Raw genomic sequence first — 17,675 nt, 5'->3', positions numbered from 1 at the left:
ACAGATGTAAACATAAATGTTTCCCCTTCAAATGGTTAAACATGAGCTTTCACAGATTAAGCTAAATATTCTATTGCGTCTTTGACATCCAACTTTTGCGCTTCATACCCATGATACAAGATAATAAAAGTGAAGAAGATAATTATTCCATTGCTGCATTGGAATGGAAGATAAACAACAGATAACAATGGAATATCCATACAATTATCGAGAGACACCCCATATCTAACGGCCTCCTGTCATTCCGCAGCCAAGAACCCGGGCGCGCTGGGCTTGCCACCCTAGGGGGGGGGCAACTGCTCACAGCTCCTAGATCGTGTGTACCCGTTCCGGGGGCAATCCCTGTCCTTGCCCATCTGCGTCAATGACCACCCGCAACCCCCACTAACTGTTGAGGTCTCTGGCTGTATGGCTCAAGGTAATTGCTAATAGGGAGTTCGCAATCATGGTTAAGTGCGCACTTCACACATGCCAAGTGGATTCCCATGAGTGGGCAGGCCGTGTAGCTTGTGGGGGTCATTACCTAGCATCCCAATCACACCCTGATCCCTAGACACTGGGCTTGAACACTGGGGGAGGCAACACCACTAACGCAACATCCAAACACACAGAGGATGGTACACACTTCTGGGGACAGTCCCAAGCCAGAGCGCCATGGGGGAGGGGGGGGGGGGGGGGGGGGGCAGGGAATGCATGGTTAGATCGGTACAGGGTTCGGAGGTCAGCCTGCATTGTAGAAGAAAGTGAAAGAGGCATCATAATGGTTGTGCGAAAAGATGTTTAATGTGTTGTACAAGCCCCACCCATGATGGTGCCGCCCCTAACTCCCTCCCTACCCCACCCCCTTCCCCCTACCCAGGTGCTCTGTGATTCTCAATGTGCTTGGTCCTCGTAGCTCTACCACTAAGTCTAGGTGTTTCCCCAGATTGCACATCTGAGGTGGAAACAGCCAGCTGCTTGCCTCATCCCGTAGCCTTTGATGCCCCTGGTGGACATCCTCTGGAGTCGGAGGGCCCCAGCTCATTTGTCAATGGCACATGCACAGCCGTGCCACCCTGTCCCATGTGCTGACTGCAAGACACGGCCTCATCAGAGGGGTGGAACATGGGGGAGCTGGTGGCCACCGTCGCCACTCCATGGGACGGGTCCGGCTTGGCACCCAGCGCCCCCTCCTGTCAATCGGTGCCCATAGGGCCCTGGTGTTCATCTTCGGATGCAGGGGCAGCTGCTTCGAACCACAGCTTCCCCTGTATCATCTGGCTCTGCCAGCCCTGTCGGTTCCCCGTGGTCTGCACCATCCTGTCGGCCGCCTCAACGCTGCCCTTCAGTGACTGGGACATGCTCTGCAACGTCTCGGCCATGCCCATCTGAGAGCAGGACATGTCCAGCAGAACCTTATCAAGGTCGGCCTGGTACTGGGTGACATCCCCCAGCAGGTCTGACATTCTGCCAAGACCCTCAGCCATGACCGTCAATGACTGCGCGACACCTTGGACACCTTCACTAATGGTGCCGACGTCGGGCACCAGGCTCTGCATTGCTGTCATCACCCTAGCAGTATTGGCATTGGTGTCACGCAATGCTGGTGCCATCTCCTGCTCCCATAGCTTCTGGGATCCTCCAATCGGCTGTAGACTTGCTGGAGTGACAATGATATTTTCCCCTTGAATGTCCCGGCTGCACCCTATCATCTCAATCGGCTCCGAGTACCTCTGTGCCACAGGCTCAGCACCAGCTGGGTCCTGGAATCCAACAGCTCTCTAATTGCTGTCTCGCCTCGGGTTCCTGCCACCACCAGATGTACATAATCAGAAGTGTGGTGCTCACCAGATTGTGCCCCAGAAGCCTGTCCCCTAACATGTCCCAACAAGGTGTGTGTGTCTGCACTGGTGGAGGGTGGGAATGATAGATGTACTGTGACTATAGCGGTTGCAACCTCAGAGCTCTCCTCCAAGGTGTCCTGCTCGGAGTCAGGAGAGAATGCCGCCCGGGATGGGCAACGCCGTCGGCTGGAGGGCCTGCAGGAGAATGGACATGTGGTGAGTGGGAGGGATGGGTCAGTCAGTGAGGCAATAACAACTCATGTTTGACAGGTCTTCCGGGTGGAGGGCGGTGAATCCTCGCCTCTGCGGTGTCCACCAGCCTCCATGTGGGTGAACTATCTGTCCTCAGCCACTGTCACCTCCAGGGCTTGTTCTTCGAAGTAGCTGAGGATTCTTAAATCCAGCACCCCTCCGCCAATCTGGGCCCTCTCCCAACGATTATGGGAGTGCTTTTCCTGAGGAGACTTAGAGATGGCATCATTAGCCATATGCGTGGTTCACAGTGGTGATGGGGGATGTGTGAAGTGGGGTGGGTGGGGGGGTTTGGGAGGGTGTTGAAGAGGGAGGAGGTGGAGGGAGAGTTGGGGGCCTGGATGCTCCTTGGAGGGAGGGGGGAGCATTGGTGTCTACTCACTCATGCTGCCCGGTGTACAGTCGTTGACCTGCTTACGGCACTGAAGGCCAGTCCTACTGGTCACACTCACCGAGCTCACAGTTGCCACCACCTCATCCCAGGCAGCACTGGCTACCTTGTGGCTGACTCTCCGGGACCTCGGAGGAACAGGACATCCTTCCCGACCTCCATGCCATCTAGCAGGCTCCCTAGATCTGCATCCCTGAATCTTGGGACTGGTCTTCTGGGCGCCATTATTGCGATTTGGCTGGGATTGGCTGAGTAAGTGCTGCTCGATCTTGTTAGGGGGAAGCTGGCGAGCCAGGTCCCGGCGAATCAGCTGGCGAGCCTTCATTTGCGGCAAGATGCCTGTGAGGCCTCATTAAGTGGACCGATTAACGTTGAATTGAATTTCAGGTCTTGCTGGGCTGAGCACCAGGAAGTCCACGACAACTCCTGCTTGCTACCACACTTAGAAATTTTTCTGGAGATTTGTGCCCTACGTTCCATGATACTAGACTCCCTAGCCAGGGGAAACATGTCAAGCGCAGTAAGACTTTTGCGTGTTTGAATAGGATCAAGTCTCATTCTTTTACATTCTTGAGAATGTGGGCCCAATTTCCTAATACAGTAGTCCCCCGTTATACCGCGCTCCGCAATACCGCGGTTCGCGATATACGGCAGGGGGGCTTATGGACCCCAACTGTCAGCTTCCCTCTCCGGATCAAAGTGAGCCGGCCGCTGAAATTGACACTGCCGGCTGCTCCTCTCTCACTGAGATTCAGTGAGAGAGGAGCAGCTCACACAGCGTCCGGAAGTGGATAGTGCAGAGCTACAGCTGGTACCTCCATAGTGGTTGAGGTAGGGTGGGGGTGGGGGTGGCGGTGTGGAGAAAGGCCTGAACTGCAGGGGTTTGGGACCGAGGAGAGATGCGACACCCCCCTGCCACTTGTTCCCAAACCACCAAGTTGACAGCCCTGACACCTAAAACTGAATCCCAGCCTTGCCTTTGAAACTGACATGCAGCGCAGGGTGCAAGCGCGTGCGGCAGATGGGGTGCAGACAGCAAGACCTTGTAAGTTCCTGGTAAGTTTCTGTGGGTTGTTTTAATTAGATCCACGATGGGGGTTTTAAATTTATTTAAAAATCTATGCATGCGCTTCCCATTGTGAGTCTACGGGGGTCTGACCTCTCCCCCCGCCCCCCGTAGACTCACAATGGGAAGCGCATGCATAGATTTAAAACCCCCATCGTGGATATCCGCGGCTCGGATGCAACGCAGGTGGCTGTTTTGGACCCCAACACCCGCGTTATAAAGGGGGACTACTGTAGGACGATCCACCATCTCAGGAAACAGACTGGTAAACATTTGCTGCACTGGCTCTGTGGAACTATACCCTTCCTTAGGTAAGGGGACCAAAATCCTACACAATACTCCAGGTGTGGTCTCACCAATGCTCTGTACAATTTCAGCAAGACCTCTTTACTCCTGTACTCAAATTCTCTGACAATAAAAGCAACGTAACCATTTACCTTCCTAAGTACTTGCACGTTAGCTTTTGGTGACTCATGAAGAACAACACCAGGTCCATTTGGACATCAACACTTTCCAATATCTCACCATTTAAAAAGTACTTTCCACATTATAATCTATCTGCCATGTTCCTGCCCACTATTAAACTGTCTGAATCCCCTTGAAGCCTCTTTCCAACCTCCTCACAACTCACATTCCCACCTAGGTTTGTGTCATCAGCAACTTGTAAATATTACAATTGATCCCCACATCCAAATCATTGATATACGTTCTAAAAAGCTGGGGCTCAAGCACTGTTCCCTGCAGTACCCCTGCTAATCACAGCTTGCCAACCTTAGAATGACCCATTTATTTTGATCCTCTGTTTTCTGTCCATTAACCAATTCTCAATCCATGGCAGTATGCTATGTCCTAACCCATGTGGTCTAAATTTGTTTACTAACTTCTCGTGTAGGACATACGACCATGGATTTGTTTATTGTCACGTTTACCGCGGTACAGTGAAAAGTGTTTTTCTGCGAGCAGCTCAAACAGATCATTTAGTACATGAAATGAAAATAAAATTAAAATTAAATACATAAAAAGGCAACACAAGGTCCACAATGTAAATGCATAAGCTGGCCAACCTTAGGGTGAAGCATACAGGAGTGTGGTATTAATCAGAATATATGAATTAGGAGCAGGAGTAGGCCACTCGGCCCCTTGAGCCTGCTCCGCCATTCAATAAAATCATGGTTGATCTGATTCTAACTTCAACCCCACATCCCTGAATACCCCCAATCACCTTTCATCCCCTTGTTAATCAAAAATCTATCTAGCTCTGCATGAAAAATATCCAAAGGCTCTGCTTCCACTGCTTTGAGGGAGAGTTCCAGAGACCCTCAACATTTTGAGAGAGAAAGATTCTCCTCATCTCTGTCTTAAATGAGTGACTCCTTAGTTTTAAACAGTGACAGCGAGGCCCTTCGGCCCTCGATGTTGCGCCGACCAGTGAAACCAATCTAAAGTGCATCTACACTAGTCCATTATCATCCATATGTTTATCCAATGACCACTTAAGTGCCCTTAATGTTGGCGAGGCCACTACTGTTGCAGGCAGGGCATTCCATGCCCCTACTACTCTCTGAGTAAATAACCTACCTCTGACATCTGTCCTATATCTATCTCCCCTCAATTTAAAGCTATGTCCCCTCGTGCTAGCCATCACCATCCGAGGAAAAAGGCTCTCATTGTCCACTCTATCTAATCCTCTGATCATCTCGTATGCCTCTATTAAGTCACCTTTTAACCTTCTTCTCTAACGAAAACAGCCTTAAGTCCCTCAGCCTTTCTTCATAAGATCTTCCTTCCATAGCAGGCAACATCCTGGTAAATCTCCTCTGCACCCTTTCCAATGCTTCCACATCCTTCCTATAATGCGGCGACCAGAACTACATGCAATACAGCTGAAACATGACCTCATGGTTCCAAAACTCAATCCCTCTACCAATAAAAGCTAACACATTGTACGCCTTCTTAAAAACACTATCAACCTGGGTGGCAACTTTCAGGGACCTATGTACATTGACACCGAGATCTCTCTGCTCATCCACACTACCAAGAATCTTACCATAAGCCCAGTATTCTGTATTCCTGTTACTCCTTCCAAAATGAATCACCTCACACTTTTCTGCATTAAACTCCATTTGCCACTTCTCAGCCCAGTTCTGCAGCTTATCTATGTCCCTCTGTAACCTGCAACATTCTTCCGCACTGTTCACAACTCCACCGACTTTAGTATCATCCGCAAATTTACTCACCCATCCTTCTACGCCCTCCTCCAGGTCATTTATAAAAATAACAAACAGCAGCGGCACCAAAACAGATCCTTGTGGTACACCACTAGTAACTGAACCCCAGGCTGAACATTTCCAATCAACCACCTCCCTCTGTCTTCTTAAAGCTAGCCAATTTCTGATCCAAACCACTAAATCACCCTCAATCCCATGCCTCCGTATTTTCTGCAATAGCCTACCGTGGGGAACCTATCAAACGCTTTACTGAAATCCATATACACCACATCAACTGCTTTACCCTCGTCTACCTGTTTGGTCACCTTCTCAAAGAACTCAATAAGGTTTGTGAGGCACAACCTACCCTTCACAAAACCATGTTGTGTCCTCTATCAGGAAGACAGATGCAAAATGCCTGTTAATTCATATGCCAAAGCCTTCTTTCCATTACCAATTCCCCAGACACACTTTCTATAGAACCAATGCTCATTTTGTTAACTCTATTCTTATTTAAGTATCTATGGAAACTCTTAGTACTCTCTTCTTTCCCTCCGTATGGTTGTAAAATTCAATCATATTATGATCGCTGCTACCTAGGGGTGCTGTCACTTGAAGGTTATTGGGACCTTCTCGAAAACCTTCTGAAAATCAAATACACCACACCCACTGTTTCCCACTTATCTATTGTGCTAGTCACTTTCTCAGAAAACTCCAAAATTACTCGAACAAGATTTCCCTTTCATAAAACTATGTTGACACTGCCCAATTCTACCATTATTTTCCAAATGTCCAGTTATCATATCCTTTCTAATATATTCTAGTTTTTTCCCCTCTACTAATGTCAGGTTAAGAGGTATGAAGTTCCCTGTTTTCACTCTCCTTTCTTTCTTAAATAGTGGGGTTACATTTGCCACCTTCCAATCTGCAGGAACTGTTCATGAATCTATAGAATTTTAGAAGTTGACTATCAACTTGACCATGACTATCTCTACACCCACCTTTTTCAACACTCTGGGATGTAGATCAACAGTTCCAGGGAATTTTCATTTTTCAATCTCATTACTTTCTCCAGTACTATTTTTTTTATTAATATTCATCTCTTTCAGTTCCTCAAGCTCACTAGTCACTTGGTTCTCCAGTAGTTTTGGAACAATGTCTGTATCTTCCTCCTCGAAGACTGGCATAAATGATTTGTTTAGTTTCTCTGCCATTTCCTATTCCTCATTATAAATTCTTCTGTCTGCCTGTAATGGACCCACATTTCCCTCTGTTAATCTTTTCCTTTTTACATTGTTATGATCAGGTGAGAAGGGGTGAACTGGCTCCCCTTTATTCAACCAACACCATTGGTCACAATAATGGTTAATGTTCTTTTTTTCACGAGGATATACCAAATCAGAATGTGTTTAATCATTTAAGCTGTGTGGAATAAGGCAGGGTTTTTCAAGGTCAGGGTAGCGACCCACAGTTGGGTCGCGGGCAGGTGACAGCAGGGTCGTGGAACGATCGGGTGCGCCATTCCTGCAGTGGTCCCGATCGCGGGAGGAGAGCCCTTACTTTGAGAATGACGGCCAAGTTGGAAAATCCGGCAGAGTCAGCAATAGTTGGTGGTCAGCGGGGTGGAGAGAGAAACAAAGATGTCCGCGGCTCGGGGCTCACCCCCAGTTTATGCAGAGATGTCTGAATGTTGGCTGGTGTCCGGGAGGTTTTGTACCTGGCGCTCGGGGTGAGTGAGACTCAGTGCATGAGGGGGAGACGAGACCACTCCATCATCATGGGCAGGAGCTAGATCTCCCCCTTTTGAGAATTTGGAACCGATTCCCGGTGCACCTGCACCCGAGGCTCTGTGTGCTGCTCCCCCACCATCCCACTGGCACAGCTCCTCTCGGTGATTTATCCGGGGAAACTATGCTTGTGTGGGCCCAATATTCATCTGCGATACAGGCCCTGGTGACTGATCTTCCCACCCTCTGTTTGGGGTGAGACCCAGCTCCTGATTTGTGATTTGATTGTAGGGGTTACTGGGCTGAGGGACTGTATTTGGTAAAGACCTGGGCGCACTAAGTGCCGGGCTCAGAAATTACAATCAATGTGGTTATTCTCAGGAGTTGTGTTCACGACTTTCTATATTTTATTTTAGTAGCTGAGATTGCATTTTGAAACAAATTCCCTGTCTCTACTGAGTTGTGATATAAACCGAATTTTGGTGTAAAATGACATGAACCCTCATAATCGTATCGCTTATTCTGGTTTTGGTGCAGGAGAGCGTAATGTATGGAGAATGCAGGCTTCAGTGTTGCTTCCATTCTCAAGCTGCTGGCAGGCACTGCAAGTGAACTGAAGATGAATGGTTTTCTTAAAAGTAAGAGATGGCCAAAAACTCAAATAGGCAGTTTACCTATTGGGCAGGATTTCACAATAGAATCTGCTGGAGAGAGCTGCTCAGGAGAGTCCAGGGCAGGACAGAGCAGTGCTAGTGTTAGCTCTGTGCAGAGCTACAGGGCCTCTGGTTAACAGCCTGCAAAGAAGAAACTTAACTCGGGAACAAGGCAGTATAAAGATGATTTCTTGAGCTATGGTTTTGTCCTTCATGAGGACCTACATGTGCGAGGTTGGTGAAAGATGAAGATAGCACAAATGAATTGGCTGAAGTCTGCACCTGATACGTGCATTGTCCTCTCCTTGGCACCTGATTCAAGTGAGACCGTGAGGACCACAGCCCCCTTTGCATTAAAGATAAGCAAATGTGGCGTTTGTCACGAAGGTCAGCTGGCGTGGGTCACGAAATTCAGCCGGTTGGTAAAAGTGGATCACGGGAAAAAAAGTTTGAAAAACACTGCAATAAGGTACCAGTCAAACAAGATTTTTGAGCCCAGGAAAGAACAAATCTAAAAAATCTAAAAGAAACCACTAAACTTGAGAAAAATAATAAAATACATGGGGCAGGATTCTCCAATCCTCGGCGCCGAAATCGCGTTCGGTGTAGGGGCGGAGAATTACCCAAAATAGGCGCCCACTACGGCACGCGATTCACCAGCGACCGGAAAATCGCCGCCATTCAGGGGCGCGTGATCGACGCGGCGCCAGTCGGGGGCCATTGGAAAAGGCCCCTCCCGCAATACTCCGCGCTCGACGGGCTGAGTGCCCGCCGAGTCCCACCGGCATGATTCTTACGTGGTTGCACCCAGCGGGAACTCGGAGTCGCGGCTGATGGGGGCGTTATGATAGGAGAAGGCGGGGGGGGGGGGGGAGTGTGGGGATCGGACACCGGGCGGGCCTTTGACGACAGGCAGGTCCGTGACCGGGGGCCACCGTGATCCAGGAGCAACCTATCTTCCTCCGCGTGGGCGCGCGCTGTGTGGCTCCGCCATGTCGACGGCGCCCGCGCCGAGATGGGTCGCCCGCGCAAGCGTAGACCCGCTTGAGGCCGCTGTGCACATGCACGGCTGCGCGGTCTGTTCAGCAGGGCCTCGCCGGCAGCCAGAGCTGCGGGACGCATGCCGGAGGGCTGCTAGCCCCCTGGAGAACGGGGAATCACCCTGGACTTTCAAGGAAAAAGTCCAGCTTGATTCTCGCCCATTTTCCGGTGGGCATTTGTACTTAGTCCCCCCATACGGCCCATGGTGTCAAACATTCGACCCTCATGCAGTCATTCAGGCCAACAGACACACACACGCACAGGTATCAGAAATAAAGTGATTTAGAGTTCAATAAGAATATATATTGAAATTACTCTGAGATCTTGGTTCACTGGTAGGTTTCTGGTGTAGTTTGCAGTTTCTTGAACTGGGCGACGTGCTAGGCAGGGTTTTCTGCACCATCTGGCACTAGTTTAAAGGCAGCGGAGGTGGCCCACTATCAGCCAGCGGCAGAATCTTCTGGTCCCACTGTTGTCAACAGGGTTTCCCACTGAAAGCGCCCCTCACTGCTGGGAACCCCGCAGCTGGGGTGCACCATCAGTCGGACCGCAAGATCCCACCAGTATGAACGGCCAGAAAATTCCAAAAGAGAGAGAGGAAAATAGAGCAGTGTTCAGCCTGTCTCCACTGCTGAAGACTTACTTCATACCACCTATGCCATTCACAATCTCTCTCGAGTGACTGGGCAACCGGGTCTTGAAATACTTTATCATCTTATATTTCCACGAGGTTTTGGGCATTTTGCCATTGTTTCAGTGTTGAGTACTTTGCAGTTTCTTCCTTAGACAGTTACAAGTTTCGTTTTGGATTATAGGAAATGTCTCTTGTCAGACTCTCCTAAAGGTGATTTGTTTGGTTCTCATCTTCACCTTGGAATCATAGAATCCCTCCAGTGCAGAAGGAGTCTGCAGAGACCCTTCGAAAGAGCACTGTACCCATGCCTACTCCCCTGTCCACTCTGCCCTATCCCTGCAACACCATATTCTAACCTGCACATCCCTGGACTCAGGGGAATTTAGCATGGCAAATCCAACTAGCCTGCGCATCTTTGGACTGTGGGAGGAAACTAGAGCACCGGGAGAAAACCCATGCAGCCAAGGGGAAAATGTGCTCACTCCACATAGTGATCCAAGACCGGAATTGAACCCAGATCCCTGGCGCTGTGAGGCAGCAGTGCTAACCACTGTGGCTTTTCATGGCCCACTGAATGTAGCCTTTCATTTTTAAACAGTGTATTCTGTCTAAATTCAAATTGCAAAAGTTTTAGTCAGTTGAAAGTCAAAAAATCATTCTCAAAGAATGACAATAATAATCACTTATTGTCACAAGTAGGCTTCAATGAAGTTACTGTGAAAATCCCCTAGTTGCCACATTCCGGCGCCTGTTCGGGGGGCCGATACAGGAATTGAACCCGCGCTGCTGGCATTGTTCTGCATTATAAGCCAGTTGTTTAGCCCACTGTTCTAAGAGCTTTCACAGTCGTGTTTATGTGTCTCACCAGTCTCATCTCATATTCTAATTTCTCTTTCTTTATCAGTTTCTTTGCTGAATTGTAAAAAGCTCCCAATCCTCATATTTCTTCATAATTTTGTCATTTTTTCAAAATGAAGATTTAGAATATACAGATACTTATGAATATATTTCATAAGCCCTGCTTATGCTGAATGGAACTCACACACGGTCAATATCTGCAATTTTACTAGATAACTAATTGTGTCAAGCTCACCAGACATTTTTTGATATGCATTGCCAGCAAGCAAGGCAAACCTTGTAAATTCACAAGGATGCCTAAAGTTGGCATCTGTCTTATGACATGTGATTAGACAGTTATCTTTTTTAAGTGATAAGATAGCTATTATCATTATGCACAGAATATATTTAATATTGAACAGCTACGTCAATATTGTTACATCTATACTCCTCAGGTGATCCATTGCCTCCTTATGCTAGTTGGTTGATGAAAACTGTAGAGGCTAATGTACCACAGCCCCTTCCAATGCCTGTTAATGGAGGGTGCTGGGCCCCCCTTGTGGATTATCTCCCGGAAACTATCACACCTCGTGGACCACTTCACAGGTTAGATGATTGTCTTCAAAATGCTGTCTGTACTTTCGAAGATATTTCTCAGAGGATTTGAATTATGTGTCAAATGTGTAGGTATTTTGTGTCCAAAACAAGGAAGAGTAGTTTTGATCTGTACACTTTCAGACAATAGCATACTATCACATAAAGTAACACTTTTTAAAACTTGAGTAGACTGATGACAGTCTGATTATTTACTGTGATTGACTAAAATATGAGGCACGATCTAACCAAATTCGTCCTAAGTGAGGTAGCGAGTGGGAATTGCCAGCTGTTTGCCGACGGTCGACCCAGCGAGGCTTTCACCGGTATCAAACTTTAATTAGAGCACTTAATGATGGCCCACGAGCTTCACGCTGTAAATGACTGTCCCGCCAGCTGATTTGCTGGGACTGCGCCCAGTGGCTCCCCGTAACGAGGGGAGCAGCACTTAAACCAGAGAGCATACAGTCATGCCCCACGCAGACCAGCTCTACAATTTGGAAATGCTGACCTGGTCTGACTGATGAACGCAGTGGAGTCCATACGGGATATCCTGTTCCCCCGAGGAGGTCGGAGGGTCAGCCACAGATCAGCCAGTGCCACCTGGGAGGCAGTGACAGCGGCTGTCAGCTCGGCGTGTCACCAGGAGGACTGCCACCCAGTGCCGCCAGCAGCTCAACCACCCACACCGGGCCCCACTGGCATCGTCCCTCTCCCCCGCCCCCCCTCCCCCCCCCCGATGTGCCTGGCAACCCCCTCTCCCCAAAGCATAAGACCGCAAAATGCCCCAGCACACCCTTTCTTAATCTGGTGGTGACACAGTAGCATAGTGGTTAGCACTGTTGCTTCACAGCTCCAGGGTCCCAGGTTCGATTCCAGGATTCCCGGCTTGGGTCACTATCTTTGCGGAGTCTGCATGTTCTCCCCGTGTCTGTGTGGGTTTCCTCCCACGCAGACACGCTGCAGGTTAGGTGGATTGGCCATGCCAAATTGCCCTTAGTGTCCAAGGAGGTTGGGTGGAGTTACGGGTATAGGGTGGAGATGTGGGCCTCGGTGGGGTGCCCTTTCCAAGGGCCAGTACAAACTCGATGCGCCGCATGTCCTCCTTCTGCACTATAAATTCTATGATTCCATAGGGAGCACCACAGAGTTGCAGATGCATATCAGATGGAGGCAGGAATGTCCAGGCAAGACAGCAGTCGGAGGTCTGCTGGATCCCCGGACCTAGCTGAGTCCCGGTCAGGTGATCAGCCTTTGGACATGGCAATCCCAGAGTTGATGCAGTTAATAGGGTGCAGCCACAAGATTCAGAGGGGGATGTCAGCGACACTACGGGTCCATAGCTGTTTAGAGGAGTCCCAAAGGCTACGAACGCAGGAGATAGCGCCGGCAATGTGTGGCACTGAGGCCAACACTGCTAGGGTGGTGACTGCAATGGAAAGCCTGGAGCACAAGTTCAGCACATGAGTGGTGGTGTCCAAGGCGTAGCTGAGTCAGTGACAGCCATGGTTGAGTGCCTCAACAGCATGTCCGAGTCTCTGGGGGACATGTCCTTGATGGAGGTGGACCTTTCCAAGCCACTACGGAGCATTCCCAGTCTTAGGTGGGCATCGCGGAGGTGCTCCAGAGCATGTACCAGTTGTTGAGGACCATGTCCCATTTGCAGGCAGACATTGGCGAGCTTCAGAGTATGACCCACTCAGAGGGGCATCGATGAGGACATCGACGCCATGATACAGACATTGGGGAGCCGCGAGGGCTAGCAGAGCCAGAAGACGCAGGGAATCCAGAGCTCAATCCAGCTGCCACTCCATCCCGAGGTGACATCCGGGACCCTGAGGGCACCAGTTGGGAGGAGGGAGCACTGGAGATCGACCCGGAGCTTCCCAATAGGGTGACGACGGCGGTCACCAGCTCTCCCGAGTCCATCAGCCCCCCGATAATGGCATATCTTGGGGTCAGCATGCGGAACAGGTTGGCACCGCAAGGCATGTGCCACCACCAAGTTGGACGGGGCACACTGGCTCCAGGCCCATCAGAGGACGTCTGCCAGAGGCATCAACGGCCACGGGACATGATAAGCAGCAGGCTGCCCCCACCCTTTATGTGCATCCTGCAGACAAACCAAGGCAGAGAGGTAGAACATGGAGGACTAAGCAGATAGAGGATCACTAAGAGGGTATTTGTTGGGAGGGGAGGAACGGCACCATTGGGAGCTAGCTAAGGACGGTTGGGGTCATGATCGTACATCATTTAAAGAACGCTATACCCAATATATGTGAAGCCTCTGTCCCCTTGTTCTGTACTACGGGCCAGCCTGTACCCTCCTTTCCAGGTAGCCCTTCTTCCTTCTCTCTCTCTCCTCCCCCCCCCCCCCCCCCCCCCCAAGGCATAACATGTGCAGGTGATCGGTGTCACCCTGGAGTGATGTAACATACACCTTGGGAGGGTGGAACAGGACGACAGAGGGGGGTGGGGGATGGGAGAGGGGGGGGGCAGGGGGTAGTATGAGGCGTGGGGGTGGAGCACGGGTGGGAAGGGGCAGTGAGCAGGAAGGGGGAGAGATGACGGATGAAGCCATCTCCCATATGAAGCGAGTGAGGATGAGGGCCTTCCTGGTCCTCCGAGCATGCCAGCCACTCGCCGTTGTCACCTGTCCTCCAACCTCCGGCTGGTCACGCAAGTCCTCCCTATGCCCGTCCTCCAGCCCCTCCTGTTGTGGCTCCTCCTCGTCCGAGGTGGCCACATGTTCCTCTACTCCACCGCATTGCCCCGCTGCTGTGCCAAGTTGTGGAGGGAACAGCAGACCATCACAAAGCAGGCGTCCCTCATGGAGGTGTACTGCAGTGCACCGCCATAGTGGTCGAGGCATCAGAGCTTCATCCTGAGAAGTCCGATGCACTGCGCAATGACAGCTCGGGTGGCCTCATGGGCCTCGTTATATCGGGTGTTCGCATCAGTACTAGCGTCATTAGCCAGGCCCGGCCCTTACCCCCAAGTGCCTGCTAGTCACCCTGGGGTGTTCGTGAAAGATGTCGGGTATCACAAGTGCCCGAGGATGTAGCTGTCGTGCAGGCTCCCTGGGAAGCATGCACACACGTGCATGATCTTCAGATGGTAGCCGTACACAAGTTGGACTTTCAGGAGTGGAACCCGTTCCTGTTTATGAGGGGCCCTCCTGGATCGCCCGGTGAGCGCAAGGTGACATCCGTGCCATTTATTACCCCCTGGACCTAGAGCATCGTGGCGATGGTGGAGAATCCTGCTGCTTGGGCATCTTGATGGGTTTGGCCCAGATCAAAGTCAGTTTATACAGCCAGCTTCCCGGGAAAACAGGGTACCTGTGACTTCACGGATGTATTTGTGGGCTGTTTGTTGGGATATGCCACCGAAACCCTGCTCAAGCCCTGGAATGATACTGAAACATAGAATTACCGGGCTGCATTGACCTTAACGACCCTGGGAGCAGATATTCTCCTCCTACACGTGGTGCCAAGTCTGCAAGGACATGGCACAGGTGCCGCACCATCCCCTTGTTTAGATGGAGCTCCTGCAACATAGGAATTAGAGAGGGTGTGAGACGAACAATCAGTTTCCCCCACAGTACCCACTGATCCCCCAAGTGTCCCCCACCCTCGCATCCCCTGCCATCCCACAGGGTGCCATCCAACACGCCCTGCACATGCACCCCCGGCCGCAGCAATGATCCCTGGTAACCAGACCCCAGACCCTGTACTCTAGACACCCACTGGTAAAGTCACATGGATTGGGCACTGGTTCCCTCCCCTGTCCACGAACACACGTTCTGGGCAGGGGGATGTCCCCAGGGCCAAGGGCCAGCTGTTGGGTGTTCTAATGTTGCCTGCTGCCTCTGTGGTGTTGATGCTTCTGGCACACAGACAGTTTCCCAAGGCCGGAACTAATCCTAAGACCCTGCAGATGTGAGATAGCAGTGCTAATCACTGTGCCACCATGCCTCCCTGGCTGCAATGATTTGGCTGTTCTAACCACCCCGAAGACTGCCAACTCAGGCATAGCTCCATGCTCACCTCCACCACCAGAACATGTGGGCATGGTTGGCCGGGCCTCCTTGGCACTGTTCGCATTTGTCCTCTACCTCCGGGAAGAACCTGCTCATTCGGGTTCTGGATAAGAGGGCTCTGTGTACCTCTTCAGCTTCATTACGTTTAGTCTTGCACATATGGAGGTAAAGTTAACCCTGTTCAGTGCTTCGCTCCAGAGTCCTCATTCTATTTCAAACCCTAAGTCTTCCTCCTACGGAGGCCCAGAGTAATGCTCCGGGAATCCAGGTTCAAATCCCGCGACTGCCGATGGTGAAATTTCAATTCAATACAAATTTGGAATTAAAACTCTAATGATGACCATGAAACCATTGTTGATTGTCGTGAAAACCCATCTGGTTCACTAATGTCCCTTACGATCTGTCATCCTTACCTGGAGGTGACATGAGGAGTGGGTGGAGGGTGAAGGCTGGAGAGCCCAATAATCTTTAATACAAATGGGACAAAGATTCACAGAACCGACATAAGTCTTCTAACCTGCCTGCCTCAGCACTCGCCTGCCCTTGTGACCACATCTGACCTTCTTCTAGAGTCGGCGAGCCCAATCTGATCCCGTCCTCACCTCCTCAAAGCGAAAATGTCGAATTGGGAGATTTTCTGACTTGAGCTTCCCACCTCATTAATGAAATTCTGGCCCAATATTTCAGGTTTGTGTCCTTGCTTCCTGACCTGTTGAGTATTTCCAGCATTGTTTTTTATTATTTCAGATTTCCAGATCTCTAGTATTCTGCTTATGAAAGAGAGTCAAGAGGTGTAATTGCACTCTACTCACCCAGCATGTTATCTGAAATATGTGATTTGATCCATTGGCTGTCAGACTGTACACTGATGTGTGTTTTCAAGCAGTGCTTGACAATGCAGAGATAGTTGCCAATGTATAAAGAGACTGAGGACAACATATACCTGCAGACAATGTGCTAAAGTACTGTAGAGTTCAGACAACACACAGCACTAAAACATCCCTGATTTCAGAAAAACACATAGTGCTAACATCTCCCAGTCTGGGTCCTGCTTTGGAATGCTGGCTTCCTGACAGCCTCACATTCTATTACAAATCACCTTCCAAACAGCCAGAATGATTGTATCACGTTTTACACTAGTACTTGCCAATGTTCTGTACAGTGTCATCAACAACTGAATTCCAAGTAAGGAAATAAATTTAAAAACTAAACCATTGCTTAGCCGAACTTGCTATGCTTCAGTACTCACATTTTGCTTTTCTGTGGGAACAGGTGCAACATTGCTGTCATCTTCATGACAGAAATGGTGGTTGACCACAGTGTTAGGGAAGACTGGGCTCTACATCTGCCTCTGCTAATTCATGCACTCTTTCTGGGTAAGGCCAAATGTTTTATTTTGTATTTAAAATTGTCACATCTGGTCGCATATGCCTTTTAATGTGCGGTGTAATTGATCAGTGTTTGCTTGTCAATTCATACTTACCTCATGGTAATTCTGAATTTTAGAGTATAAGGTAGATATTGTAGATAGTTTTACTTTTCTGACTTGTTATGGTTTATTTTGTTTGTTTAAAACAATGGAATCTTGTGGCTTTATTCTCATTGTTATGACACCCTCGGCAAGTGCGTAGTGAATTCCAGCCCCACTTGTCACAGAGCCAAAGCACAAAGTGAATTAACCAATAATTCTTATAGAAATACCCAAAATCTTTGGCCCTTGGCTGTTCAATAATTACAGTCACCAGGTTTATAAGTTTAAACACAATAACACAATTACTATTTATTTATAACTGGACCAAACATGAAATATGCAGTGTATATAGCTGTTTAATGTCAAACTAATGTCTGATCTTCTTCCCCCCCCCCTTTTTAACTGCCCCACCCTCTACCCTTACACACAAGACAAACAAACACAGGGGCAGAAAGGGGTAAAAATAATAACCATTAAGGTCAGAAAATAAGAGTCCTTGCTTCAGATGTTGAGTTATTTAGTACACTTTCTTCACAGTATGAATGTAGATTAAAGCCTGTAAAGATCTTCCTTGCAGCTAATAATAGCTTACTCACAGCTTCCAGGAGTGGGCCTGGCATCACAACAGCCAGTTCTACAAAGAGAATTATCAGATCTGGTTTCTCTTTGTATTCGTCTTTTCTGCAGAGACTTATCAGATTCTGGATGGTGCTTATATCAGCCTTTTCTACAGAGAGTTGGTTCCCACAGTGGCCTTTTGGTGAAAATTCTCTTTTTTTTTCTGGAGAAAACAGAAGGAAAAAATAGATTTTCTCTCTTAGCTGCCAAAGCAAAACTGAAAGTTCCTTAGGTTCTGAACCATTTTGGTGGGAATAGATCCAATCGCCACCTGTTACTGGGCACAACGTTTTGGCCTTTTGGGCAAATTAATTGGTCA

The 17,675-nt window shown here is 49.3% G+C and overlaps 1 protein-coding gene across 4 annotated transcripts in view; it reads left to right on the top strand.

Moving 5' to 3' along the window:
• Positions 1-17,675, top strand: part of LOC119977793 (protein furry homolog) — a 483,675-nt gene that overhangs the window by 334,980 nt on the left and 131,020 nt on the right. For all 4 annotated transcript variants that reach the window (XM_038819004.1, XM_038819002.1, XM_038819003.1 and 1 more), the window contains exons 37-38: positions 11,087-11,237; positions 16,540-16,643. In XM_038819004.1, the coding sequence (XP_038674932.1) occupies positions 11,087-11,237; positions 16,540-16,643 (255 nt within the window). The remainder of the gene's footprint in view (positions 1-11,086; positions 11,238-16,539; positions 16,644-17,675) is intronic.

The sequence above is a fragment of the Scyliorhinus canicula genome, chromosome 14 (genome assembly GCF_902713615.1).
Source record: "Scyliorhinus canicula chromosome 14, sScyCan1.1, whole genome shotgun sequence".
Taxonomy (NCBI): Eukaryota; Metazoa; Chordata; class Chondrichthyes; order Carcharhiniformes; family Scyliorhinidae; genus Scyliorhinus; species Scyliorhinus canicula.
This window is presented reverse-complemented; position numbering and strand designations above follow the sequence as displayed.